This window comes from Vipera ursinii (assembly GCF_947247035.1).
Source record: "Vipera ursinii genome assembly, chromosome: 1".
NCBI classification, from domain to species: domain Eukaryota; kingdom Metazoa; phylum Chordata; class Lepidosauria; order Squamata; family Viperidae; genus Vipera; species Vipera ursinii.
The window spans coordinates 337,172,233-337,199,277 of NC_139512.1; the positions used below are offsets into that span (position 1 = coordinate 337,172,233).

Genomic DNA, 27,045 nt, shown 5'->3' on the forward strand with positions numbered 1-27,045 from the left:
AGTCCCTTGGACTGCAAGGCGATCAAACCGGTCAGTCCTAGAGGAGATCAATCCCGACTGCTCTTTAGAAGGCCAGATCCTGAAGCTAAAACTCAAATACTTTGGCCACCTAATGAGAAGGAAGGACTCACTGGAGAAGAGCCTAATGCTGGGAAAGGTTGGGGGCAATAGAAGAAGGGGACGACAGAGAATGAGGTGGCTGGATGGAGTCACAGAAGCAGTAGGCGTGAGCCTAAATGGACTCCAGAAGATGGTAGAGGACAGGAAGGCCTGGAGGAATGTTGTCCATAGGGTCGCGATGGGTCGGACACGACTTCGCAGCTAACAACAACAACAAAGGACATCCATTTCCAAAACCCAAGGCTACCACTGGAAACTGACTGAAGAATGTTTTAAAAGCTTGCTGGGAAGCACCAATATGTCTCCTCTGAAGGAGGCAACCCTCCCCCCCAAAAAAAGAAAGAAAGAAAAGAAAGAAAAAATGAATAAGAATAATTATTTTTCTCTTTTTCTTTCTTTTCTCTTTTTCTGTATACTGTTTATTCTTTTTTTTCTTTACTACCCCTTCTTTCTGTGTTTAGTTTCTTTATAATTATTATTAGAACTTTCAAAGTTCATCATCTCCTGCGGCTGGTCTTCCGTTTTGCCACCCCCCGCCGTGGGTGTTTGGAACCAATTAAATGGTACCGCCCCAGACGCTTAATGGATCCCCAGAGGTTCCAGGCAGCTCTGGGGTCCCCACCTGCCTCCCTTGCTCACAGCTCGGCAGATGCCTTAGTGGAAGCCTGGGAAAGGACGGCCACTGAGGCTCTTGACCGAGTTGTACCCCTGCGGCCCCTGACCCGGTGCAGATCCCGTCGAGCTCCATGGTTCTCTGCGGAGCTTCGGGAGATGAAGCGTCGGAGACGGGGCCTAGAGAGCGGTTGGAGGTCCAGCCGATCCGAATCCGACCGATTGCGACTAAGAGCCTATATTAGGTCTTATCTCGCTGCGATAAGGGAGGCGAGGTCTAACCACTTCGCCACCCTTATCGCGTCCGCAGATAATCGCCCGGCCGCCCTGTTTAGGGTGACTCGCTCCCTCCTAAATCAGGAGGTGAGGGAGGATCCCTTGCAGGGCCGTGCCGAGGAGTTTAACCAACATCTGTCGGACAAAATCGCTCGGATTTGGACCGGTCTGGACTCTGACTGGGCAGAGTCTGACGATCAGGACACGGGTGGTCTTGTCGATATCACCTGGGAGGAGTTTGATTCTGTGACTCCGGAGGAAGTGGACAGGATCATGGGGAGGCTGAGCACCACCACATGTTTATTGGACCCGTGCCCTTCCTGGCTGGTCTATGCAGCCCGGGAGAGGACACGCAGCTGGTTCCAGGCAGTTATATCGGCTTCTTTGAGTGAGGGTATCTTCCCCGCCGTCTTGAAGGAGGCGGTGGTGAGGCCTCTCCTCAAGAAGCCTGCCCTGGACCCAGCTGTATTGAACAACTTTCGTCCTGTCTCCAACCTCCGCTTTCTTGCGAAGGTTGTTGAGAGTGTGGTGGCGCATCAGCTCCCTCTGGTCCTGGATGAAGCGGATTATCTAGACCCTTACCAATCGGGTTTCAGGCCCGGGCACAGCACGGAGACGGCATTGGTCGCGCTGGTGAATGATCTCTGGAGGGCTCGGGACAGAGGGCATTCCTCTGTTCTAGTCCTATTAGACCTCTCGGCGGCTTTCGATACCATCGACCATGGTATCTTGCTGCGGCGTCTCAGGGGATTGGGAGTGGGAGGCACAGTTTTACAGTGGTTCTCCTCCTATCTCTTGGGACGTTCGCAGTCGGTGTTGGCAGGGGGGCAGAGGTCGACCGCGAGGTCTCTCATTTGTGGAGTTCCTCAGGGGTCGGTCCTCTCGCCTCTCCTGTTCAACATCTACATGAAGCCGCTGGGTGAGATCATTCGTGGCTTTGGAGTTGGGTATCATCAGTACGCTGATGATACCCAACTTTTCTTTTCGACCCCAAACCACCCCAGTGATGCCCTCAACGTGATGTCCCGTTGCCTGGAGGCGGTTCGGGTCTGGATGGGGAGGAACAGACTTCAACTCAACCCCGACAAGACTGAGTGGCTTTGCATACCTTCATCCCGGGTTTATTCGGACATTCCACCTCTGGCTATGGGGGGTGAACTATTACCCCCCGTAGATAGGGCTCGCAACTTGGGAGTCCTCCTAGATTCACGGCTCACCTTAGAAGACCACATAGGAGCTGTGACTAGGGGGGCCTTCGCCCAGGTTCGCCTGGTGCGCCAGTTGCGGCCCTATCTTAGCCGGGATGATTTGTGCACGGTCACTCATGCGCTCGTGTCCTCTCGTCTGGACTACTGCAACGCTCTCTACATGGGGCTGCCCTTGAGGACCACCCGGAAGCTCCAACTGGTACAGAATGCAGCCGCGAGAGTGGTGTTGGGAGTCTCCCGATACTCCCACGTTACACCTCTGCTCCGTGAGCTGCATTGGTTGCCAGTTGTCTTCCGGGTGAGATTCAAGGTACTGGTAACGGTGTTTAAAGCCCTCCATGGCATGGGGCCGGAGTACCTCAGGGAACATCTGCTGCCGGCATCAAGCTCCCTGCGCCCTGTGCGTTCCCACAGAGAGGGCCTCCTCAGGGTGCCACCGATCAGAGAATGTCGATTGGTGGCCCCCAGGGGGAGATCCTTCTCTGTGGGCGCTCCGGAGCTGTGGAATCAGCTACCGGTAGAGCTCCGGATGGCGCCCGATCTTCGCTCCTTTCGTCGCGATCTCAAGACATTTTTGTTTGTACAAGCTGGCCTAGCCTGATGGGGATCGGTGGGGTTGTTTTATTTTTGGTTTTTTAATTTTATCTCGGGGGTTTTTAGAACTGTACTTCTATTGTTTTTAATTAGGGCAATTGTTTAATCACCTTTTAATGTTTGTATTGGCTATTTTATTCTGCCCTGTGAACCGCCCTGAGTCCTCAGGGAGAAGGGCGGTATATAAATGTTATTAAATTAAATTAAATTAAAGTGAGCAAACTGAGGCCTCTCTCTCTCTCCTCCCCCACCCCTCCCTCTCCCTCTCCCTCCCCATGTGTGTCCAATCTAATTTAAGGGCCTTTGTTATGAATTTAAAATCAGGGAAGATCCCAGTGACCTGGTTCAGCCAAATTCTCACTCACCAATAAAGCTTGGATCGCTCCACCAGTGCGTAAGTATCTCCATCGCCAATGAACACCTGACAGTTCAGGCAGCTGAAGCATTCAGGGTGATATTTTTGTTCCCCAGCCACCTGGAACAGGAACAGATAGACATGAGCTCTTGTCTCTCTCCCAGTACACACTTCTCAATCACCATTTTTCAGGTGGTCCTTCCCACTATCCAGCAGTGTCATAGAGCTCCTGTTCAAAGGAAGAGTGAGTGGAAAGATGCCTAAGATTATTCAGTCCCGAAACTCAACATAACCCAGGCTCAGGCAATGAAATGCAGATCCAGTCACTTCACACTGCCAGAGAAAGAAATTTCTGGAAATCATTGAGAGGATGATGAAAGGATCACATCTCAAAGGAAGACACGCAGTTCGGACTTCAGGCCCATGTAAGAGCAGAAGAGACTGGAGAGTAGAGGCAGACTGACAATCATCCCTGAATCAAAAAAAATATTTGGGTAATCCATTAATTAGCGAAACATTCGGTTGGCACAAACTAAAGAAACTTGCCTGAACTTGGCCAGTGGGTTGGACTAGAAGACCTCTAAGGTCCCTTCCAGCTCTAGGGTTTTATAAACAGATTCAACCGGGTTACTGATTAATCCTTTTTGAGTTCACACAGCCCATGAATTTATTTATTAACTATTTTAATACAACACAAGACCTCTAGAGACTCCTGGTGGTTTATAGAATAAAAATACAAAATATTCAAATAAAATCTGCCTTGTGCCACCGAATTCCAGCATTCTCCTCCTCCTCCTTCAAACTTTTTAAAGTGTTCAGCCTTCTGGAAAATGGTCAGGGAAAATACCAAACAAGCCTCGGGAGGAAAAGTGTTGTGAAGCATATGCTAAGCAGCAGTGAGTTCTTCCTCCTTTCTTTAATCTTGCTTCTTTTTGGGAGTGAGAGTTTTAGCAACCCTTTTTGGGCTGAATGAATCAGAGGAGTCAGTTCTGTTTGGTGTTTGTGGTGCTTCAGATACTCTGGCGCCAAACCATGAAGATGTTTTAGCTTACAATCAGCAGTTTGAATTGTTGTTGGAAGCCAACGCAGAATTCCCAGTACCATTGGGCTCTGGTAAAAGCTCTGATGCTGGGAAAGGTGGAAGGAAAGAGAAGAAGAGGGCAACCAGCTGCAGGGTGGCTAGACCCAGTTATGGCACTGACAGTGCACCCTTGGAAGATCTGAAGGACTGCATTAGGGACAGATTGTTATGGAGAAAATCTATGTGGTCACTAAGAGTCAACACCAACGTAATGGCACATAAGCAATCAATAAGCCAAATTAATGTGATGATGGCGTCAGCCATCACTCCTGATGTACCAGTTCTAAGTCAAGATTATCCATACTCCAGGTTCCTTCCTCAACGCTCAGAGCTTTTGTTTGATTAGAATTCTACCTGAAGTCACCTACTCTGCAAGAGTCCCTTGCACTTTCATAATTGTCCATTTACTGCCTCATGCTATCAGCAGCTGTTTCATTCCTGGGTGTCACTGCATCTCCAAGCTTTCTTGGGTAATAGCTCTGCACTCCATGATGGAGCAACAGCTCCGCTATCTTCCAGACTGCCCTTCTCTAATTTTTCTTTATAGAAGTCTCAAGACATCCATAAGACCAAGCTCTTAAACTGCATTGGACTTATTGCCTCCTTCCTCTCCAACTTGGGCTGCTCTGATTCTAGCTTCCCAACTCACAGATCTTCAGATACAATAGTGAGGCATTTGGGGAAGGTACCACTATTTCAGCATTGCTGAGTTGAATCGAAGAACACTCTCTCTCTCTCTCTCTCTCTCTCTCTCTCTCTCTCTCTCTCTCTCTCTCTCTCTCTCTCTCTCTCTGTGTGTGTGTGTGTGAATTGAATAGCTGCTATGCATTGAATCCAACTAACAGCATTACAGACACGTGTAATTTTTAACCTTTTCAGCTTTTGGCAACCCAGACAGCTGTGCCTGGTGAAAACTAAGTAGGCTCTTTAGGTATCCATAAGATCCATACTGTATTTAAAATTACTATTGTACTTTCCATATTGAATTTCCTCAGAATTTACTTCTCATTCCCTCATTATCCACAGACAAAATTACTACCATGCCGTAATTCATTCTCCCATGTTTAAATCTATATCCATATGCTCCAAATGCTAAATGCCACGGTTGGGTTCACAATTAATGTCAATTTGTTGATTTCCTTCTCTGCCTTTTCTAAAAGGCTTTCTGTCAGTTTCTCCATATTTTCCATTAGTTCATTCCACAGCTGCTGTTTTCTGTGTTACTCAAAAACATTCAATCTCTTCCTCATTTCTGCAGACACCTCTGACCATAGGACACTCACATAATATGCTCATTCTGGGGTTGGCCAATAGTGAAGTTTCCCTTTTAGGTTGGTGGTTTCCCAGAAGTCTCATGACGATCTCTTTAAACATTTAAAGATAAGTGCTTCCTTTTACCACAGAAACACTTCTTTATTGTACAACCCTCTTTAGGTTCTATCTAAATTTCTTAAATTTCTGTTACATTCTCATAACCTTATAGCAGACCTCTGAAGGATAGAGTGGATGCTCACATTGAAGAAAAAAGCTCTGGCACCAATTTAAGGGGTTTTGTTTGTTTTCTTGTCAAGTAGTTACTTCCCTTTTGGGGATTCCTTTGAAACATAAATCAACAATTATGTCAAGCACTGGCCACAATTATATGATTTTTGCATGGTCAGAAATGCTAAAAATAAATATACACACATATTTTTAAAATGGCCAAATTCTCATCTCTTGCCAATTTGACCTTCTGCTGGGATTTCAGCCATTTTAATTTATTATTTTAAAATGTTATCCTAATAACTACCACTACTATTCTTATTTGTATTATGGCCATTTTTAATTAGATGCCCTTTAAAAATGTGTGTGTGTGTGTGTATGTTTTCGTAGACCTACACACACACACACACACATATATATATACAGTACACACACACTATCTATCTATCTATCTATCTATCTATCTATCTATCTATCTATCTATCTATCTATTTCTCTATCTCAAAAAAAATAAAGGGAACACAAGATAAGACATCCTACTCTTAAATACAGTACATTGTGTTGTTTAAGTGTTCCCTTTATTTTTTGATATATATATATAAAGTGTTTGTTAAGTATTTAGAATACCTTGCTAGGCCCCAAACACAGGACAAATCTTATTTCCTGTTTCAGCCTAACCCAAGGCCATCCACAGGCAGTAGTCACAGCACTGACAGCTCATATTTATCTCAGAAGGGTATGGCTGACTGATGAGAACAAATAAGTTTGAAATGATCATATCAGTTTCCCTTTAATTCTTTGTTAGCAATCCAAAAAAAAATTATATATATATAATATACATATATAATTATATATATATAATATCCGTCCAGTGCGCTCCCACAGAGAGGGCCTCCTCAGGGTGCCTCTGATCAAAGAATGCCGATTGGTGGCCCCCAGGGGGAGGGCGTTCTCTGTGGGCGCGCCAGACCTATGGAACCGCTTGCCGGTTGAGCTCCGGATGGCCCCCAACCTTCGCTCCTTCCGGCGCGATCTAAAAACGTATCTATTTGAGCAATCTGACCTGGTCTGATGGGTTAGGGTTGGGGTTTTAATACATCTTAATTATTGTTTTAACCTTGGGCATTTATTTAATCACTTTTAACTTTTGTATCCTGTTTTGTATTTATTGCCCTGTGCACCGCCCTGAGTCCTTCGGGAGAAGGGCGGTATAAAAATATAATAAATAAATAAATAAATAAAATACACACACACACACATATACACACAGTGTTTTTTTTGTAAAAGAAAAAGGTGCCGGAACTCACACATGTCATACAGCCCGCCTTGCCTACCCTACAATGTTCCATCAAAAAAAGGTGCCGGAACTCCATTCTGAGCGTTCTATGACAAAAAAAGCCCTGTATGTGTGTGTGTGTGTGTGTGTGTGTGTGTGTGTATAAAATTTCTGACCATGGAAAAATCACATGATTATGGCCACTGCTTGATTATGCTATTTATGATCACCATCATTATTTTAGAGCTCAGCCAGTTGTTATGATGCTTATGTGTGCTAGCAAGATCCAATTTAAACTGTTCAGTTAAGATTTCAATTTTCTGCTTTTTCTGTATTACAGGTATGAGCTAGAATGTTGCTTTAACTTAGAAAAAAAAGCTATGTGTATATTTGTGCATTTTGCTGAAAAATTAGGTCACTGGAGTACATATTTATTTATTTATTTGATTTATTTTATTACGTTATAAATAACTCGGCAGTGAAGATACCTACTATTTCTTTCCCTTCCTATTTTCTTCACAACGATAAACATGTAAAGTGAGTTGGGCCCGAGAGAGTGATTAGCCCAAAGTCACTTAGGCAATTTTTCCTGCCTAAGGCAGGACTCAAACTCATCATCCCCTGGTTTCTAGGCCACCACACAAACTAGCTCTTCCCAGAAAAAGACAGTCGAGTGGACTTTGCATTTATAATAGCTGGGTTTGGACTCTGGTGCTTCCTTTCCTATATTACTCTTATAAAAATGAATATTTTCCAAAGCAACTGTTGTTTCCTTTGGATATGCCAACCTGTCCATGAAGGTAATGCTTTGTGAGCTGGTTTGGCAATTAAACTTGAGTGCAATTAGCAATACAAATACCATTTTGTAGTAAGAGTTAAGTAATAAATGCACAATAAGAAATGAAAGACAACCAAGAAACTATAGTGAAAATATGTGGAAAGAGTGCCTTGATCTTATTAAAAACAATGAGAATAAAGCTTGATTAAAAGCAGCAATGCTAGCTGGTGCTGCAACTTGCTGTTGGGGAACAGGGCTTAATGCTCTCCTCTGTGCCATTTTCCAAGATTCTCACCTGCAAAGATGCTATAGGCTCTGAAGAGGGGGGAAAAGGGCATATCTTGTTCACCATCATCTTCCACCTACATGACTTAGATGGCTATGATGTTGGTGCCAAGGATAGTCTACTTTCCCTTCCAATTCATGTCTCTTTTTTCCACTGCTGTATTTAAGTAACCAAATACCAAATAAAAGGATTTAAGGAGATTGTGGCTCAGTGGGTTAGGACGCTGAGCTTGTCGATCAGATGGTCAGCAGTTTGGCGGGTCAAATCCCGAGTGCCGCATAACAGAGTGAGCGCCTGTTACTCGTCCCAGCTTCTGCCAACCTAGCAGTTTGAAAGCACGTAATAATGCAAGTAGAAAAATAGGGACCACTACGGTGGGAAGGTAACAGAGTTCCGTGCGCCTTTGGCGTCTAGTCATGCCGGCCACATGATCACGGAGACATCCTCGGACAAGCACTGGCTCTTTGGCTTTCAAACGGAGATGAGCACCGGCCCCTAGAGTCGGAAACAACTAGCATGCATATGCGGGGGAACCTTTACCTTTACCTTTATGCTCAGGTAGTAGCCTCCCATACAATTTTTTTGACTTACTCTTGATTCAAGCTGAGGTTGACACCCCCCCCTCTGAAAATACTGGTTGCTCTACATCTATTCTTCCTCCTCCTCCTCCTCCTCCGTTATGTCCTCTTCACTCTTTTTTCCCATTTCCCAAAAGAAGAGCTGAAAACCAGTGGAAGGACCTTTAGATTGAAGGCGGACCTGTCCCTACCCCCTTTGCAATGGCCACACAATATTTCTGAAGTAGCAGCATCCAGCCCCCCCCCCCCCCAAAAAAAAATTATGATTTGGTTACATGCAGTTCTGAATCCAGTTCCAAAGGAGCATTTCTTGCCCACTATTTCCACATCAGCCAGAGGAAAAATACACCTAACAGCCCTAGAAATCGGAGATGCACAATCACTTCATCACAATGTACAATCTCTTAACAATCCATAGCCCTTTAAAGATGACCTCTGAATTGTCTGACGAAAGGACATTATTAAATACAGGAAACAATAACCACTGGAATTGTATTTCATGAAATCAGTGTTACATTTTCCATTTAAATTAAATAATTTAAACTAGGGCCATGGCCCTAGCTCAGGGGTAGGCAACCTCGGCTCTTTTATGGCTCATAGACTTCAACTCCCAGAATTTCTGAGTCAGCTGACTCAGAAATTCTGGGAGTTGAAGTCCATGAGTCATAAAAGAGCCGAGGTTGCGCTGCTTCTTTTTTCTGTCCCACTTGCTTTTTGGATTGTGATCACTTGCACTGTTGCCCCCTGCCCCCCAAAAAACTTATGTATGGTAAACCAAGTTACGTCATCCAGTAATGCTCTCCATGGATGTCCTCTCTTACCATGACAAGCCCTTTGGTGATCTGCTCCGAACAGCCATGGCATAGTTCCCCAAAGTGGGTCCAGTAATCCTTTTTGCAGTAAAGGCGACCATCCTTCTCGTAGTACTGATGGGAAAGCAAAGCCCCACATTCGCAGCACCTGCAGGGACAATAAGAAAATAGGTCTTCAACCTCAGGACTTTTAATGGAGACCTACCATATGCAAAGCTTCCAAAAGCAGAGCTTGAAGGAGGCATAACGCGACAGGTTCAGATGGGTTGTGTTTGCCCAGCATGCTTATTTTAGACTGCTACTAATTTAGTCAGACCAAATTATTCTTAGATTTGGCAGCACATGCTTGTTAGGATAAGAGCCACCAATTTGGAAAAAAGAGAAACCTTGTTTAGTTCCTCTGGCACTGCCTTGTTCCTGTGCAACCCAGCATCTGAAGTCCTTGTGTTGTCTTACTTCAGTGGCCATTTCTCTATTGCTTATACAGGGATCAATGAGTGCACCTTGGATTATTTAGCCAATTATTGCTTAGGAGGGTTGTTCTACGGCTGCCAAGCCTTAGCACTAAGATTTTTTTAAAAACTGGAATATCCTTTTTCCCCACCACTATCTATTTCTACAATACTGCGCTTCCTTGGAAGACCAGTGGGCAGTGCAGGAAGACTAGTCTAGAAGTGTGACCCCAGAAATGTGTGATATATCGTGTGCGATATATTGTGTGAACCCAGATATCTATTTCTGGGTTGACACAATATATCCTGACTAGGGGAAGCTGCTTTGGCTAAGGATTTTTCCCAGAATACCTTGGAACAAGAATGGTCTCCCAGATCTTAATAGTTTTGGGGTTCAACCAACAAGCTGGTATTGAAATGACCCAGTAAATGATATTTACTTTGTCAATGTAGTCCCAAATGCAATATTTTATGTCATATCATAATATCCTCTGCAGGCTAAGGGGGACCAAATTTAAATGGCTAAACCATTTGACCATACTTCCCTGGGTGAGGGGCAGTGTGAATTTAGCCATTATGAGATGATTAAGCCCAATCTTTCCTTTTGTGAATTGCTATAGTTCTGTTTTCTTGGACTTTTTAATAATCCAGCTGGGACACCCTGAGGACTGCATACTGATACAATCCTGATCAAATTAAGAAGTATGGTAACTCTACACGTAGGTGGCCCTGGTACAATGAAGGTATTTATCTAGGATGGAGATATTTTCTTGGTTGACTTTTCCTTTCAGGTCAGTGAAGGTATCCATGCCAAAAAAGAAAGAAGGAACTTTATTCTTCTCTGAATCCTTTTCTGAAAATGACCTCTCAGTGCCCCCATGAAGCAGAGGATATGACGGCAGAGTTGAGACTGACAATAGAAAATATTTCTTCACTCATTACTATAATTAATTCATGGCCACAAATTACAGGGAGGGACTCTAGATGTCTTAATATGGGATTTGGAGAAGTTAATGGAGATCAACCCAACATAAGTTCTTGTGGACTAAAGGAACCTCAATTTCTACAAAATATATATATATAAAGACTGGGAGTGTTCAGAAGTAACCTCTATTTCCATTCTTTTGCTGAGTATTTTATATGGTAGGGCCCAGACAGGCATAGCTGCTGAGAATTTCCCCTGAAGAGAAGAGAAATGACACAGAAGATTCACTTCCTATTTAGATCTGGCAGGTTGCAAAATCGCTATTTTTTTCTTTTCATATCATGTGATGCACTGTAAGAATCCCAATAAGACCAAAGCAGTTGTGGGCAATTCCATTTCTGCCACACTTCTCTGTGCATTAATGATTCACCTGTGGAGATGGTTACAAGCATCAAATTCCTGGGTGTGCAGTTAACAAGAAGGCTGGCTTGGTCGCTCAACAGCGAGACACTGGTGAAGCGGGCACATAACACTTGCATTTTCTGCGTCGCATGAGAAAAGCACATTTTCCTTCCCCTGTCCTGACCACTTTCTACAGAGGGACAATCGAGAGCATCCTGTCATACAGCATCACAGTCTGGTTTAGAAGCATCACTACTTCAGACAGGCAGTGCAGTGTGTGGTGAGGATGGCTGAAAAGATCATTGGCAGTGCCCTCCCTTCCATCCAGGACATAGCACAGAAGCGTTGCTTGAGCAGGGTCCGCAAGATTGTCTGGGTCACTACACATACTCTTCACAACCTGTTTTCCTTGTTACCTTCTCGGAGGAGGCTCCGTGGTATCCAAAGCAGAACATCCAGATTCAGTCACAGCTTTGTTCAATACAGTATTAACTTTGTGAACTCTAAAGCTTCCTCCTCCCGTTATGTATTCAAGATGGACAGTGATTAATATTTATATGTTACTTATATGTAAGGATAGGGACGCGGTAGCTCAGTGGGTTAGGACGCTGAGCTTGTCGATCAGAAGGTCGGCAGTTTGGCAGGTCGAATCCCGAGTGCCGCGTAGCAGAGTGAGCGCCTGTTACTCGTCCCAGCTTCTGCCAACCTAGCAGTTTGAAAGCACGTAAAAATGCAAGTAGAAAAATAGGGACCACTGCGGTGGGAAGGTAACAGCGTTCTGTGCGCCTTTGGCGTCCAGTCATGCCGGCCACATGACCACGGAGACGTCCTGGGACAAGTGCTGGCTCTTCGGCTTTGAAACGGAGATGAGCACCGGCCCCTAGAGTCGGAAACGACTAGCACGCATGTGCGGGGGAACCTTTACCTTTTACCTATATGTAAGGGTGTAGGTCTATACATATGTTGTATATAGTATGTTTAAATATGTGTTATGTATGTGTACACTTTGAGAGGAAGCAACTAAATTTCATTTTTAATGTGTGCCATTGTGCCCACAGGAAAAAATGACAATAAAGGTAATCTAATCTAATCTAATCTAATCTAATCTAATCTAATCTAATCTAATCTAATCTAATCTAATCTAATCTAATCTTATCTAAAGATGCTCTGTATACTGAGGTAAGATTAAGGTTACAACCAGAATCTCTTCCAAAAACGCAAAAGAGACCATCTTCTCCATCCGTTGAACCACTGCACCCATTCATAAAACTCCCAGGAATATTTGGGCCCGAAAATGGCAAAGTGGTTCATGGGCACCAAACTACCCAGGGAATATATGCTGGTCTATGACCATAATATTGTTTTGTTTTGCTTTACCTGAGATAACCTGGGACGTATTGAAGTCTTTAGACTCCCCCTCCATTATTTTTTGTAAACCATCTGAAATCCCAAGGTGCTTTTTCAAAAGGCAACTGGACTTTCTTCATTTTTCTTTGAAGACTTTTCGCTTCTCATCTAAGAACCCTCTTCAGTTCGGACTGAAGAAACTTCTACAATGGGAAGTGAAATGTCTGAAACCAGCTGGAATCTTGTAGGACGACTAAAACTTGAAAAGGTTCAGTGTACTTGTGTGATATATTACATTTCAACCAAAAATCCAAAATATTTCAATATTCTCTCATAGGACTGTTGAAGTTCTCAGACATTTATGATCTAGCTTTTGGCAATACACAAATACAGAACCTATGGCACAAAAAGACATATACATGCATAGGTACACATGAATGAATCTATTACTAAGGTGTAAAACCACATGAGTTCTGGGAAATCCACTTTGCCAAATTTTATAGAAGCCATGTAGCTTTCTGCAGATTATTAGTACCACAGTATCTGAGGGATTGTCAGTCATTTCTCCATTTCTCTGCTGTTCTTGATTAAAATAGAAGAGAATGTACAAAATCCCAACCCTGGTTAAGTAGCTTGGATTCCTGCTGAATCATAGCAATAGCAATAGCATTTAGATTTATATACCAATTCATAGTGCTTTACAGCCTTCTCTAAGCGGTTTACAGAAGCAAGTTGTAACCACAGCTTATTAAACCAGGTTAGGACAAGGAAATGTCATCACAGCAGTCAGAAGAATAGCAATAGCACTTATATACAGCTTCACAGTGCTTTACAGCCCTCTCTAAGCAGTTTACAGAGTCAGCATATTGCCCCCAACAACCTGAGTCCTCATTTTAATGACCTCAGAAGGATGGAAGGCTAAGTCAACCTTGACTCATTTGGGGAACAATCCCCAAGGATGCTGATTCTTGTGTAGGAGTTAGCAGTACTGCTCCCAATAGACATTCCTTGAACAGTAGCACAACCTCAAGATAAGGACAGTTATCATAGTGACCAAATAGCATTTTGACATCTTGGTTGAGAAGCAAGCTAGGATTTGTCAGTGTCGGCTGCCTTGTGACTTGCTACCCTTTCCAGCAATGAGGGACGCGTTAGTTGTGAGGTAGCTCTTGCCATGTGCACATTCCCTTGCAGTCTTATCTTAGCTTCTGTGGTCGTTTTTGTGTGTTTTTGTGTTTTTTTTTCTTCATCAGTACATGTAAAGTGAAGCTTTTTATTTTATTTAACCTAGGTATTTATTAATTTTTAGGTTTATTTCTCATGTAAAGTTATGACATACAATCCTATTTTTTTTTACACCTTGCCTTAAAAATGTGCATTGTCTTTGGTTTGGGAATGCATTAAATTTATTTACATTATTCCTTATGGCCAAACTGTTTGGTACTCATGGGTTTTGATACTCTTTATACCTCTCGGAACCAATTAACGACGATTATCCAGGTACCACTGTACTTGCTTCTGAATTTCCAGTGAAAAATTCTCTGCTCATTTGAAGGCATCCCCCCTGCCCCCCTTGGCTTTATTTTTCCCCCAGCCCTTGACTTTATGCTTAATTTGGAAATGAAACTGGAAATAAGAGGAAACGTCTCAAATATCTTTCATATTGCTGTTCTCAGCTCTGTCTCCTTTGTCCTTGAATTCTCTGTTTAAGCTCTGGGATCAAATGACAAACTCGAATCTCTCTCTTCTCCCCCACCCACAATATTTCCTGCTTCCAGCCGTTCCCAAAGAACCAAGAGAATAGATCTGGGGCCTCATCAGTCTGCTTAATGTGGTTTGTTTCATTTTGGCTCAGCATGCTGTAGGAATCCAGTGACTGTGGCTTGCAAAGAGGCACACATCTTTTTTATCTTTGAAAGCCTGTCTTTTATTAAAAATAATTTTAAACCTTAACAGAAGTCACAGTAGTAGCCAATGGTGACATTTCTGGAAGGGGTGGCAATGGTATTTCATTCTGCCCCCAACCTCCCCCCAAAAAAAGTTTGAGAGGTGAATAAAATAGGTAAATTATGGCTTCAATTTGATTTAGCCTCCCCTGAAAAGTATGCAGTTGCATTATGATTTACTCACTGAATTTTGATGACAGTGCCTAGGAGTTTCTATGTGTGGATTCACCCAACTTATTTATTGACTCATTTAGAGTAAACTGAAGCCTAAATGAACCAAATGCCTGGATTTGTCCAACACAATAAGCTACAAAAAGAATTTAAAAGGTTAACATTAACCAAGCCAAACCATCTTGTATGAATGCATCTGCTGGGATTACATTTGAATTGGTTAAGTGTATTATATGGATCCTGCCAATTGGGGTGGTGCTGGTGAAGTGATTAAGGTACTGGACTTGGAATGGGGAAATTCAGCTCCTGGGCCACCCTCAGCCACAGAAGCTCACACTCTGAACTTGGGCCAATCACTCTCTGCCCAACCCACCTCACAGGGTTGTTGTTACTACTACTACTATTACTACTACTAATAGAGTTGGAAGGGCTCTTGGAGGTCTTATAGCCCAACTCCCTGCTCAGGCAGGAAAGCCTATACCTATACTATTTCAGACAAATGGTTGTTCAGTCCCTTCTTAAAAACTTTGTTCTGGGGCAAAATAGGAAGGAAAAATAGGAAGGAAGAATGTGCTGCTTTGAGTTCCTGAATGAAAAAGCTAAGTCAGAGTGTGGAGCACCTGGTGTGGTCAGGTGTGGTGGGGGCGGGTGTCTGGGGTTAAGGGTGGGGGTTACCTGGGAGACTTACCTTGTTGAGACCAGCATGCTGGAGAGGGGGAAGGCGGACTAATGCACGTGGAGATGCAAAAGAAACTGAAGGGGAGGGGAAACGCTTATGTAGCTGTATGGGCGGATGTTGGTTTGTGGTGTGGGGGCGGAGCTTTTGGGCCTGCTGGCTATTTATATGCGTTGGGAGCGATGTGCTGCCAACGCTGACTTTGTTTCCCTTTGGAGCTGAATAAAACGACCTTTGGTTTGTCCCCCGTTCTTGCTGGCTGTTGTGTGCTTCTACTCGCGGATGTGGTCTTGACAGTATGTTTATGACGAGAAAAAGGCTTTCGTCTTTCATGATCTGGTTTTTATTTATGAACCTTTATTGTCAATGTACAACATGTGTACATTGAGATTAACTGAGCCTCCCCACCCCGTGCTCTCTCCCCCCAACACACAGTGACAACAAACCCTCCATCCTACCACACCATGTGAACCAACTACTCCACACACGGTCTCCCAAGTCAATTCTGCATGTTAGCCTAAAAATCACACAAGAAGATTTGGCCTTGGAAGTACAGAAAGCTCACTCCTGGTTTATGGATTCACACAACATAAAGACTAAGTCACTGTGGCTTATTCAATAAAACAAAATAACATTTGTAAGTGATAAACTCTCCCAAGGTCAAGGGGCTACTCATCTGAAGAACATTTTTTTTCCTTTCAGCAGAAGGTTTGCAGCAGTGGTGGGAGTGGGGTGTTGATATTCTCTTTTAATGCATATTACAATGCAGCTTAAAAAGGGGTGAGGTTTCAATCACAGTCATCAACTTTTCTAACACTACCCACCCCTCATGTATCTAACAGTTTAGCTTTGAGGCCAAATGGGATTACTTTATAAACAGGTTTTCCTTAGCTAGGCAAACCACCCATGAATATGGTTATGGCAACAGCTACACAATTTCCCCAAAGGTGTGCCCAACACAAGGCATCCATCCTCAAGACTGGGTTCAAGAAGCAGTGTTCCAATATTTAAGGGTCTGCCACAAAGAAGAAGGCAGAACAAAAAGTGATGGATGGAAACTAATTAAGGAGAGAATCAACCTAGAAATAAGGAGAAATTTCCTGACAGCGAGAACAATTAATCAGCAGAACGGCTTGCCTTCAGAAGTTGTGGGTGCTCCATTACTGGAGGTTTTTAAGAAGTGATTGGACAACCACTTGTCTGAAATTTCTTTAGCCCAGCATTTCAGATCAAATATTTCCCATGCAATCCCTATTTAAATAGGAGCTGCTGCCATCTGGACTTGTAGTCTTAATGGTGGAGACTCCCCTTCATTAGACAAAGGGACCTTCTAGGAATCTAGGATGTTTCAAAGGATTAAACCTGTTTCCCTCTAAGTTGGCCCTTTAAGAAGATGTTTAGATGCTGATGCCAGAAAGATAGGCTTTTATTTTATTGTTATATTAGCATTATACAGTTCAAAGCTACAACGGCACTGAAAAAGTGACCTATGACTGTTTATCATATTTATGACCACTGTAGCATCACATGATCAAAATTTGTATCGTTCCAATTTTAGTATATTTGCTGCCGAAGCGAGCACTGATCAAAATTTGGACACTTGGCAACTGACTCATATTTATTACAGTCGCAGTGTTTCAAGGTCATGTGAACCTTGCAACCTTCCAACAAAGTTGCAACCTTCTTGCAACCTTCCAACAAAGTCAATGGGGGAAATAAGATTCATTTAACAATCGTGTTACTAACTTAACAACTGCAGTGATTCACTTAACGACTGTTGCAAGAAATGTCATAAAATGGGGCAAAACGCACATAAGAGATTTCTCAATTAGCAACATAAAATTGGGGCTCAATTGTGGCTGTAAGGAGGATTACCTGTATATTGGATTTTTATGTTTTACATTTGTATATCATTTTTACCATTTGACATTGTACACATTTGTATACCACCTCTTGGAATTGAAGTAGTTGATAAATCTTAGAAGTAAATAAATAAAAAAGAAAGTCTCATGTACTTGTTATGCACATTCCCTTTATCTACTAATAGTAATTTTTGTTTCAGTAAATATGTTGATAAAGGTTTCTTTTCTGACCAGGTTTCTAGCCTGGTGCCTTACCTACTAGACCAAACCAGCTCACATATTTCTCTAGAAGTTTGTGGAACATAGAAGAATGTAAGTGTGGGGATGAAAAAATAGGCCTTCCATTGGCTTCCCACTTACATTTCCATTTTTATTTTTAGAAAAAAATGGGGCCAACATTCAATCTTTCAAAGATCCTGGAGCACCGAGGAACTACCAGAGGACTGGAAAAGAGCTGATGTACGGTAGTTCCTATCTTCAAAAAGGGGAAAAAATAGGAAACTACAGACCTATCAGCCTCAATACCTGGGAAGATTCTGGAAAAGGTAATCAAGCAACAAATCAGTGAACACCTAGAGGCAAACAAAGTCATAACCAAAACCCAACATGGGTTTGTCAAAAACTGATCATGCCAGACAAATCTTATTGCATTCTTTGACCAAGTGACAAAATTAGTGCACCAGAGGAATGCTGTGGATATAATTTATTTGGACTTCAGTAAGGAATTTGATAAAATGGACCACAACCTACTACTTGATAAGACAGAAAAATGTGGCTTAGACAGCATCATCACTAGATGGATTCGTAACTGCACTCAACCTGTAGTCCTCAATGGAATTGCATCTACATGGAGGGAAGTATGCAGTGGGGTACCCCAAGGCTCTGTTTTAGGCCCAGTACTCTTCAACATCTTCATCAATGATTTGGCTGAAGTGTGCTGCAGCTGCCAAAAAAGCCAACACAGTTCTAGGCTGCATTAACAGAGGGATAGAACCAAGATCATGTGAAGTGTTGATACCACTTTATAATGCTTTGGTAAGCCCACACTTGGAATACTGCATCCAGTTTTGCTCGCCATGCTGTAAAAAAAGATGTTGAGACTCTAGAAAGAATATAGAGAAGGGCAACAAAGATGATTAGGGGACTGGAGGCGAAAACAACCAGTGGAACAAACTAGCTCCAAAAGTTGTGAATGCTCCAACACAGGAAGTTTTTAAGAAGAGATTGGACAGCCATTTGTCTGAAATAGTATAAGGTTTCCTGCTTGAGCAGGGGGTTGGACTAGATGACCTCCAAGGTACCTTCCAACTCTGTTACTCTATTCTATTCTAACCATTTTTGTTCACAAAAACCTGAGGTCTTGGGGGACGGGGTTGGTGAACGTAGCTCTGAACCGCTTACTCCTTTTTTTATATGATCCTATCATGGATCAGAATCTTGTCTGGAGAAGAGATGAGTGCAATTCACAGCAGCTAACTTTTATAGTCTTGCCCTTACTTTGTTTAGATCAGGGCACCAGGGACTGGTTCCGTGGAGAGAGGCTTTTTCCGTGGACCGGAGGGTCCATGGTTTTGTGTGCTGCCTGCATCTCATGGATGGGGCTTTGCTTGTTTGTGTGGACTGGTTGCTGGCATGCCGTGGCCTGGTACTGGTCCATGGACCAGGGGCTGGGGACCTCTGGTATAGATGAATTAACATATGAGAGCAAAAAATTTACAATCTTCTATCTAATGGAAATATATAAAGCTCCTTTCTCTTTGTTTCAATTTTTAATTCTTCTACAGGTCTATTCACCTGGCCTTCTGTTTTCTAACAACTGGGCTTATCTCATTCTGGAATGCAAATTCCATAGGATTAAACCAGAAATTCAGCAGGCTTTCAAGGGCTTTCAAAGGCTTGACCTCACTGACTCTTTCTAACTTGTCAGTATGTCATGAGAAAAAAGGAGGTGAGAAGTGTAAAATGTATTATCCAACCCCGTCGGTATTTCATGAGAAAAAGGAGGTAAGAAATGTAAAATATGTTGGGCCAGTCTGAGGTTGATCGTGCATAATAATATTGTTTCCCTTTAACCGATCTCCCACAAAAGGCAGCAAAGTGATCCACCTTCACTAGAAAGATTTAGCAATATTTACAACAACAACAACACGCCCATTAACAGAGGTCACAGGAGAGTTTGCCACAGATACTTCAAAATCTTCTGGCAGTGATGTCCACCCTTTCTATGAAACATGCAGCATGTGGAACTAAGGAAACTGTTTTCCTTGATAACACTTGTAAAGAACTTTACATACTCAAATGGGTATTTAATTGCCAAGGGTTTCAATGTAATGTTTAATTCTTATTTTTTTTTTGGTACTCCTTGACTTACGAACGGTCATTTATGACCGTTCAAAGTTACAATCTATCTCCCAAAAGGCAGAATAGAATAGAATAGAATAGAATAGAATAGAATAGAATAGAATAGAATAGAATAGAATAGAATAGAATAGAATAGAATAGAATAGAATAGAATAGAATAGAAATGGCTGTCCAGTCTCTTCTTAAAAACTACCATTATTGGAGCATTCACAACCTCCGGAGGCAGGTTGTTCCACTGATTAATTGTTCTGTCAGAAAATTTCTCCTTAGTTCTAGGTTGTTTCTCTCTGGTTAGTTTCCATCCGTTGCTTCTTGTCCTGCCTTCAGGTGCTTTGGAGAATAGCTTGACTCCCTCTTCTTTATTTATTTATTTTTATTTATTTTAATCCCATTTATATCCCACCCTTCTCTGAAGACTCAGGGCGGCTTACAATTTAAAGCACAAATCAATGTGCTTAGCAATAGCCTTCATTCTATGTATATGCCTGCTTATTAGGGCTTTCACACACCCCCAGCGGCATTTTTACAAAGTCAGCTTATTGCCCCCAACAATCTGGGTCCTCATTTTACCTACCTCGGAAGGATGGAAGGCTGAGTCAACCTTGAGCCTGGTGGGATGCGAACCTGCACTAATTGCAGGCAGCTGGTGTTACTTAAGGAGGCATTAGCCCATTGCTCCACCAAGGCTCTTTGTGGCAGCCCCTGAGATATTGGAACACTGCTATCAGGTCACCCCTTGTCCTTCTCTTCATTAAACTAGACATACCCAATTCCAGCAACTGTTTCTTATATGTTTTAGTTTTAGGTACTTATGACCCAGATTCAAAGTACTGATGACCAAGCTCCTACATGGTCACATGACTGCATTTTGGGTGCTCAGCAACTGGCCTGCATTTAGGGCTGTTTGCAATGTCCCACAGTCATCTGACTGTGATTTACACTGTTTTTACAAGAAGCTGACATTTGCTTCCAGTTTCTGGCAAAGAATGTTGGTTGCAGACAATGGATTTAGTTAACAACTGCAGTGTTGGGTTAACGACCACAATGTTTGCTTTACCATCACTGAAAAAAAAGTCATGAAATCTGGCATGGTCGTGTGATGACACACTTATGGACTGGCACGACTTATGATTGCAACCCCGAGCTCAATTATGGTCATAAATTGAGAATTACCGTAGTCATTTCCAGTGTTGTGTATCACTTGGTGCCATGTTATTATCTTCCTCAAAGGCATCCATAAAAGGTCAAAAAAATCAAGGTGGTGATTGTGAAATGCAATCAAAGCTCTGCCCCTTTCTACGTATTTATCCATGTGTTCAGTTGCACAGTCATCCGTTTTTTTTAAAACAACCCTTCCCTCATCCCCCAATGCCCCTATTGTTTTTTCAAATATTTTAGGATTTACCATCTCAATCTTCTAAAGAAGTTTAATGCTTTCACTGGAATAACCACTTTTATTTTCTTGCACTGATTGCTATTGGATTTCATTTTTGAATTTAGGATGTTAGCATGTTTATTTCACGCTTTTTATATAATATGCTCAAGTAACTTTGTTTTTCCAGGCCGAGTCAAAATTTAGACCTGTGCCCTGAAAAGGATCTTTCTTTCATTTAGCGGTCCCCAACCTTTCTGGCTTTGCAGCCCAGCCAGGGGAGGGGGGGCAGAGGAGATGGTTCCGTGCACAAATGGAGCTGCCTGTGCGCACTCACCCGCTGCTTCTCTGGCCCAGTTCTGAATGGGCCACAGTCTGGTACTGGGTCATGGCCAAGGTGGTATTGGGAATCCCTGCTTTAGATGTTTCACAAAACATGTTTCTGGTGCTGCTGCTCTGAATGTGGCAGAACTGCACCACATCAGGAGAGATGCACTGCTGTTTCTAAAGGTCTTCGGTGCACGCATTTCTTTTGAAGCAAATGTTTACCTTCATGTTTTGTTCGGCAATATTGAGGCCTAATGCCTTGATTTTCTACTTCTTTGCAGTGTTTCTCAACCTCAGCAACTATAATATATGTGGACTGCAAGTACCAGAGTTCCCCATCCAGCAAGATAGGTGCTCTAATGGTTTAAATCATAATTGTTCTGCAAAAATGCCACTTTGAATGATCTTATTAAACATGTAACAACTAAAAGAAGTATATCTTGAAAACCTTGCTTGTAAGCAAGCTATGGTTTTCAGTGGGGTTCCTTTTCCAATAAAGGAATGCATCATTATGAAATCTTAAACCATCATCCACTGAACACAGGAAAAAAGTCCTTCTGCAAGCTTAAATGCAGGATTCAATGAAAATGAAAATGTGCCAGACAATCACTAGATGCCCCCAATCCATGGTTGGCAAATCCCAAGGATTAAACTGAAAGTTTCCTAGAAATCTCTAGAGGAAGAAGGGAATCCTTCAAATTAGCCCCAGCATTGGCTTCCAGTTGTCTTCCGGGTGAGATTCAAGGTGCTGGTGATGACTTATAAAGCCCTAAATGGCATGGGCCTGGATTATTTATGGGAATACCTTTTGCCGGCGTTAACTTCCCATCGTCCTGTGTGCTCCCATAGAGAGGGCCTCCTCAGGGTGCCGTTGGTCAGGGAATGTCAACTGGCAGCCCCCAGGGGGAGAGCATTCTCTGTGGGCGCGCCTGCCCTCTGGAACCAGCTTCCTGTTGAGCTCCGGATGGCTCCCGACCTTTGCTCTTTTCACCGCGACCTGAAGACTTGGCTATTTGAACTTGCCGGCCTGGACTGAGGGATTGGGGTTTTAGATTTTAAATTCCATTTTTTAAATTTTAGAATGTGTTTTATTGCTTAGGGTTACTTGGTTTAATTTATTTTAATTTTTGTATATTATGTGCTGTATATTGTGTTTTAATTGCCCTGTACACCGCCCCGAGTCCTTTGGGAGAGGGGTGGTATATAAATCCAATAAATAATAAAAATAATAATAATCTGAAGGAGCAGCTGGCTGGGTCTGCTAACTCCCTCTATTGCCTTGTTTTTCCATTTCTGGGCACATCACCTGGAGCAGCCAGGATCCCCCTTGTCTCAGTCTGCCTCCCACATTTGCCTGCTGGCCGATCAAAACAAAACCCTGGGAAAACAGCTTGCATGCTGCTGTGCAAAGGTACCCGTTCCTCTGCATTGAGTTGAAAGCCTCCATTCTTTCTGCTGCAACAGACTTGCATAGCTTCTAACAAATTGCTCCTCCCCTTCCTTCCTGCGCACTCCAGGTAGCCAACTGCAATGATAGTCTCAAGGGACAAGGATTATCTTGTGCCACAACGCTTGTGATGACGGACAGTTGCAGGAATTGGGTATGGCCATTCTAGAGAAAAGAAGGACTAGGGGTGACATGATATTAGTATTAGCAGTATTCCAGTATTTGAGAGTCTGCCACAAAGAAGGGGGGGGGTCAACTTATTTTCCAAAGCAATAGAAAGCAAGACAAGAAACAATGGATGGAAACTAATCAAAGAGAGAAGCAACCAGGAATTAAGGAGAAACTTCCTAACAGTGAAGACAATTAACTAGTGGAACAGCTTGCTTTCAGAAGGTGTAGGTGCTTCATTGCTGGAGGTTTTTTAAGAAAAGAGTGGACAGCTATCTCTCTGAAATGGTATAAGGTCTCCTGCTTGAGTTGGGGGTTGGACTAGAAGACCTCCAAGGTCCTTTTACACTCTATACAGATTGACTCTGGTTTTAACTGCAAACCCAAATGCAGAACATGGGAGAGAGTCATCTAACAGGCACCCAGGGAGTTGTGATTTGTCTAGATCTCTTGCCCAGGGACCACTGGGCATTTTCTCAGCTAAGCTGGTCTCAGAAGCAGTCTGCTTTGTGTGAATATGTATATTCCAACCGGTTAAGAATACAGTCCTAAAATCTTGCTATTCAGGCATTCCATTATTTTCGTATAGTCCAAAACTTGTTTTGTGGCAAGTTCAAGCTGGAAGCATTCAAAGAGAGATGAGATAATGAAAGGATTAGTAGATTCACAAGAAATGGAATTGACTGATGAGGGCAAAAGAATATGAAGCTTAGCTGGTACAGGTAACTGCTGCTCCTTGTGATCTCAACTCCATAAAGAAGGATACTAGGGTGTTTCGTACAAGTGAAGCACTCTAGGATCTATATGGATCAGCTTGCATCCTGGCTTGGATAAATACCAAAAAGTTTTAGGATTTAAGTAGCTGTAGGTAGAGTGATTATAGCATAGCCTTTACAGTAGCCTGGAAATCTGGATTAGACAGGATCGTTCAGAGGGTCTGAAGTAAAATGCAGACTAAATGGTGGTGCGCAAGAAACCTGCCATGGCAATGTGTAAGTAAGCCTATCACAACCATAATGCTACTTTCTTTATGAGGCTTTCTTGAGCAGCAGCAAAATGTCCCCCTATAGCTCTGCGTCAGCAATAGAAAAAACAACACAAGACTGGAGTCTTGTGTTGGACCTCCCCCTAAATTATTAAACATTTTAGCAGAGCCTAAAGCTTTCTAACGATACTCAACTGTAGCGTGCTTTCATTTGTTACTCACTCCCCTCCTCTTTTTTTGCCCACCCACCTTTCTCGAATCAGGCGGAGAATGTCAAGTAGCAATGACATCACTCGGGGGCCACCCCATTACATCACCCTTGCAGAACTTCCCAAACTCTAGAGAGAAGATGACTAACCAATCCAGAAGCTCGCTGGTTTAACCCTTGCACAGCTGCTATCCTCTCAAGGATGCTGCTTCCCAATCTTCTCAGCTTCCCAATCTTCTCAGCTCCCCTTAGCATTTGGCAGGACCACATTCTTTGTAGGCAAGGACAGCACAGTGGAGCAATTAAGGCCCTGGGAGGGATTTGAAGAGAGAGAACTTACAGAGAAGATCTATCCTGTATGTTGGATGTGTTTCCACAACACCCTTAAACAGTCAAATGAAGACTAAAAAGGTGCATTTGCATAACACACGAGCTTTTTCAAAAGGCAACTGGACTGTTTTTTTTTCCCCTTGAGGAAGAAGAAGACGATATTTCACTTCTCATCCAAGAAGCTTCATCGGTTCTGGGAGAATGGTGGGGGCTGTGGAGGGATTTGTTCTGATGGGAAGGGGGGGCTTGGAAGAGCTTCAATGGAAATTTTTTTCCATTGAAATTTTTCCATTAACATACAATGGAGGTTGAAATGGCTTCAAGAGCTCTCAGGGGGAGCTCTATATTTTACAGGTTTACTGTATATTTTAATTATTACCATGGGGGGAGCCTTAGAATACTGCATAAGCCCCCTTTATCTGTTTAAGTTTTTGTTGTTTATGTTTCTTATTGTGAGAACCTCTGAATATTAAGTTGTTGAATGACCTTGTTAAAGTGTGCTGGGTGAACATAGCAATGGGATAGATTACTGACACAGTTAGTCAATTTTTGTTTCCTAACAGCCACAACCAAGCCCAGATGCAAGAACTACACAATCCTGACTAGTTCACATGAGCACAGAAGGAAATTGCAAGACCACAAGGAAACAACAACAGAACCACATCCTTACTGTTCCGTTCAATGCTTTAGCCCAGCATTCTGTTTCTAATGAAAGCCAAATATCTGTGGGCAATTGTGCTAATCTCTTGAACCAAGACATCTTTCTACCCAACAGCCCCAGAAAAGCCCACAAGTAGAACTCAGGCAACAGCCCTCCTCAGCTCCTCCCAGTAAAAAAAAATATTAATCTTTGAAGTTGCATTTCTTTTCCTAATCATCATGGCTATAACAGCAGTTCTACTGAATAATCCTGATCCTGCTTCCCAAATCTGAAGTGTAGGGAAGGAAGGCAAGACACACTCCCTGCATTGCTCCTCAGCTAACGAATAACGAATAATGTCACACAACTATCTCTGGAGCCCAGCTGCTGACTCTGCCCTCTCCCACACTCATGTACCTTGCTTCTCTGGGTGGTAGCCTCCCCACCCCATCCTGGGAAAGAAAATCCAAGGCCAGATCAAGAATAATATGCCAGCTCAAGGTGGACTCAGCCTCAGATCATTGGGGGCCATATGCTGACTCTGTAAACCACTTAGAGAGGGCTATAAAGCACTACAAAGCAGTTTATAAATCTAAGTGCTATTGCTATAATTATTGCAGCTTTAACTAGAATTAAGACAGAGAGCAGTATTTAGATTTTTTTAATCCTGTATTTTTATTAAAAAAACTCAAGGTAACGAACAAACCTAATACTCCTTCCTCCTTCTATTTTCCCCATAACAACCCTGTGAGGCAGACTGGGTTGACAGAATGACTGACCCAAAGTCACCCAGCTGGCTTTCATGACTTAGGCAGGACTAGAACTCACGGTCTCCTGTTTCTAGTCTGATGCCTCCACCATAAGGTTAAAAGGATTCCACCAAGAGGATCTAATTAGATCCTGACTGCTAAGCAGAAAGTTTGTGTCACTGCTTGCGGAAACACACAAGGCATCCCAATTGATCTTTATGCACCATTTTTTTGTAATATCAACTTCTTCCCTCTTAAAAAAATATATAAATGATACCAGAAACCATGGCTGAGTCACAAGCAAGTCGTGCATTTTGTGAGAGATATGGAGATATGGAGAATGTTGTTTTTGCAAGTGTTTTTTCGCTCCTATTTCAAATAAAGACTTGGTTCCTATAAAGCTCTCTTCTTCGGTCTTTTATTCTTGGCTGTATCTAAAGTTAAAATTAAGTACAGGACATTGCAGTCATTTGCTGTGGCCACCCTTTCATCTTTTCGACTCTCCCATTTTGCTCACTGTTGAATGTAATTTGTAAGATCCTTGGGGCAGAAACCTGTAGATTTGATTAATGAGCTTCTTGAGCAAAAAATTATGCACAACACAAAGCAAATAATACAAAGCAGCATTGACACAAGGGATCTAGCCCTCCCTTCATTGTGGGGGTAATAAAATATGGCCTTCCCTTGCACACGGATGTGAACTTTTGCTGTCCTTCAGCTGCGGGCTGGAAACTTCATCATCAACTGCAAAACCGCTTTGATCCGCCAAGCATCTAACAGAGCACTGGGAGCATCGGAGCAAATGATCAGAACACAACTGAAAGTCATTGCACACCCCAACTCTTCGCTGACATGCTTTATCCTACTTTAATTTAAAAAAAACCTGCTGAAACTGGTTTATTCACTCTGATTTCCGAACCTTATAAAACCTTTTTGCTTATACAACTCAGCCACTCAGAGATTTATCAGAAAGTACAAATGCCAAATGAAACTTACTTGGCTCTCGCCATCCGGAGGCGATTGCGTTTCAGCACAGTAGCCAGCATGGCTGGTAGAGTTTCCTTCTTGTCACTTGTCCACTGATGGCACTTAAAGGGCGACCAGAGGCATGTTGGTCCTTGCCTTCAGAGGGTCTCTGGAGTCTGCCCAGACTCTGCAGTATCCTTTGTACTCTGCCAATTGTCCACTCACTCCAAAGAGGCAGGGGAGTGACCAACAG

The 27,045-nt window shown here is 42.8% G+C and overlaps 1 protein-coding gene across 2 annotated transcripts in view; it reads right to left on the bottom strand.

The window, feature by feature from the left end:
- The window catches only part of LIMK1 (LIM domain kinase 1), a gene marked incomplete at its 5' end in the record, with an annotated part of 55,050 nt that overhangs the window by 20,290 nt on the left and 7,715 nt on the right, over nt 1–27,045 (bottom strand). Inside the window, 3 exons of one of the 2 annotated variants that reach the window (XM_083376477.1) lie at nt 3,176–3,285; nt 9,468–9,606; nt 26,823–26,987. In XM_083376477.1, the coding sequence (XP_083232603.1) occupies nt 3,176–3,285; nt 9,468–9,606; nt 26,823–26,872 (299 nt within the window). Of the gene's footprint in view, nt 1–3,175; nt 3,286–9,467; nt 9,607–26,822; nt 26,988–27,045 lie in introns of those variants that run through there. The other variant, XM_083376476.1, reaches the window with a different exon arrangement.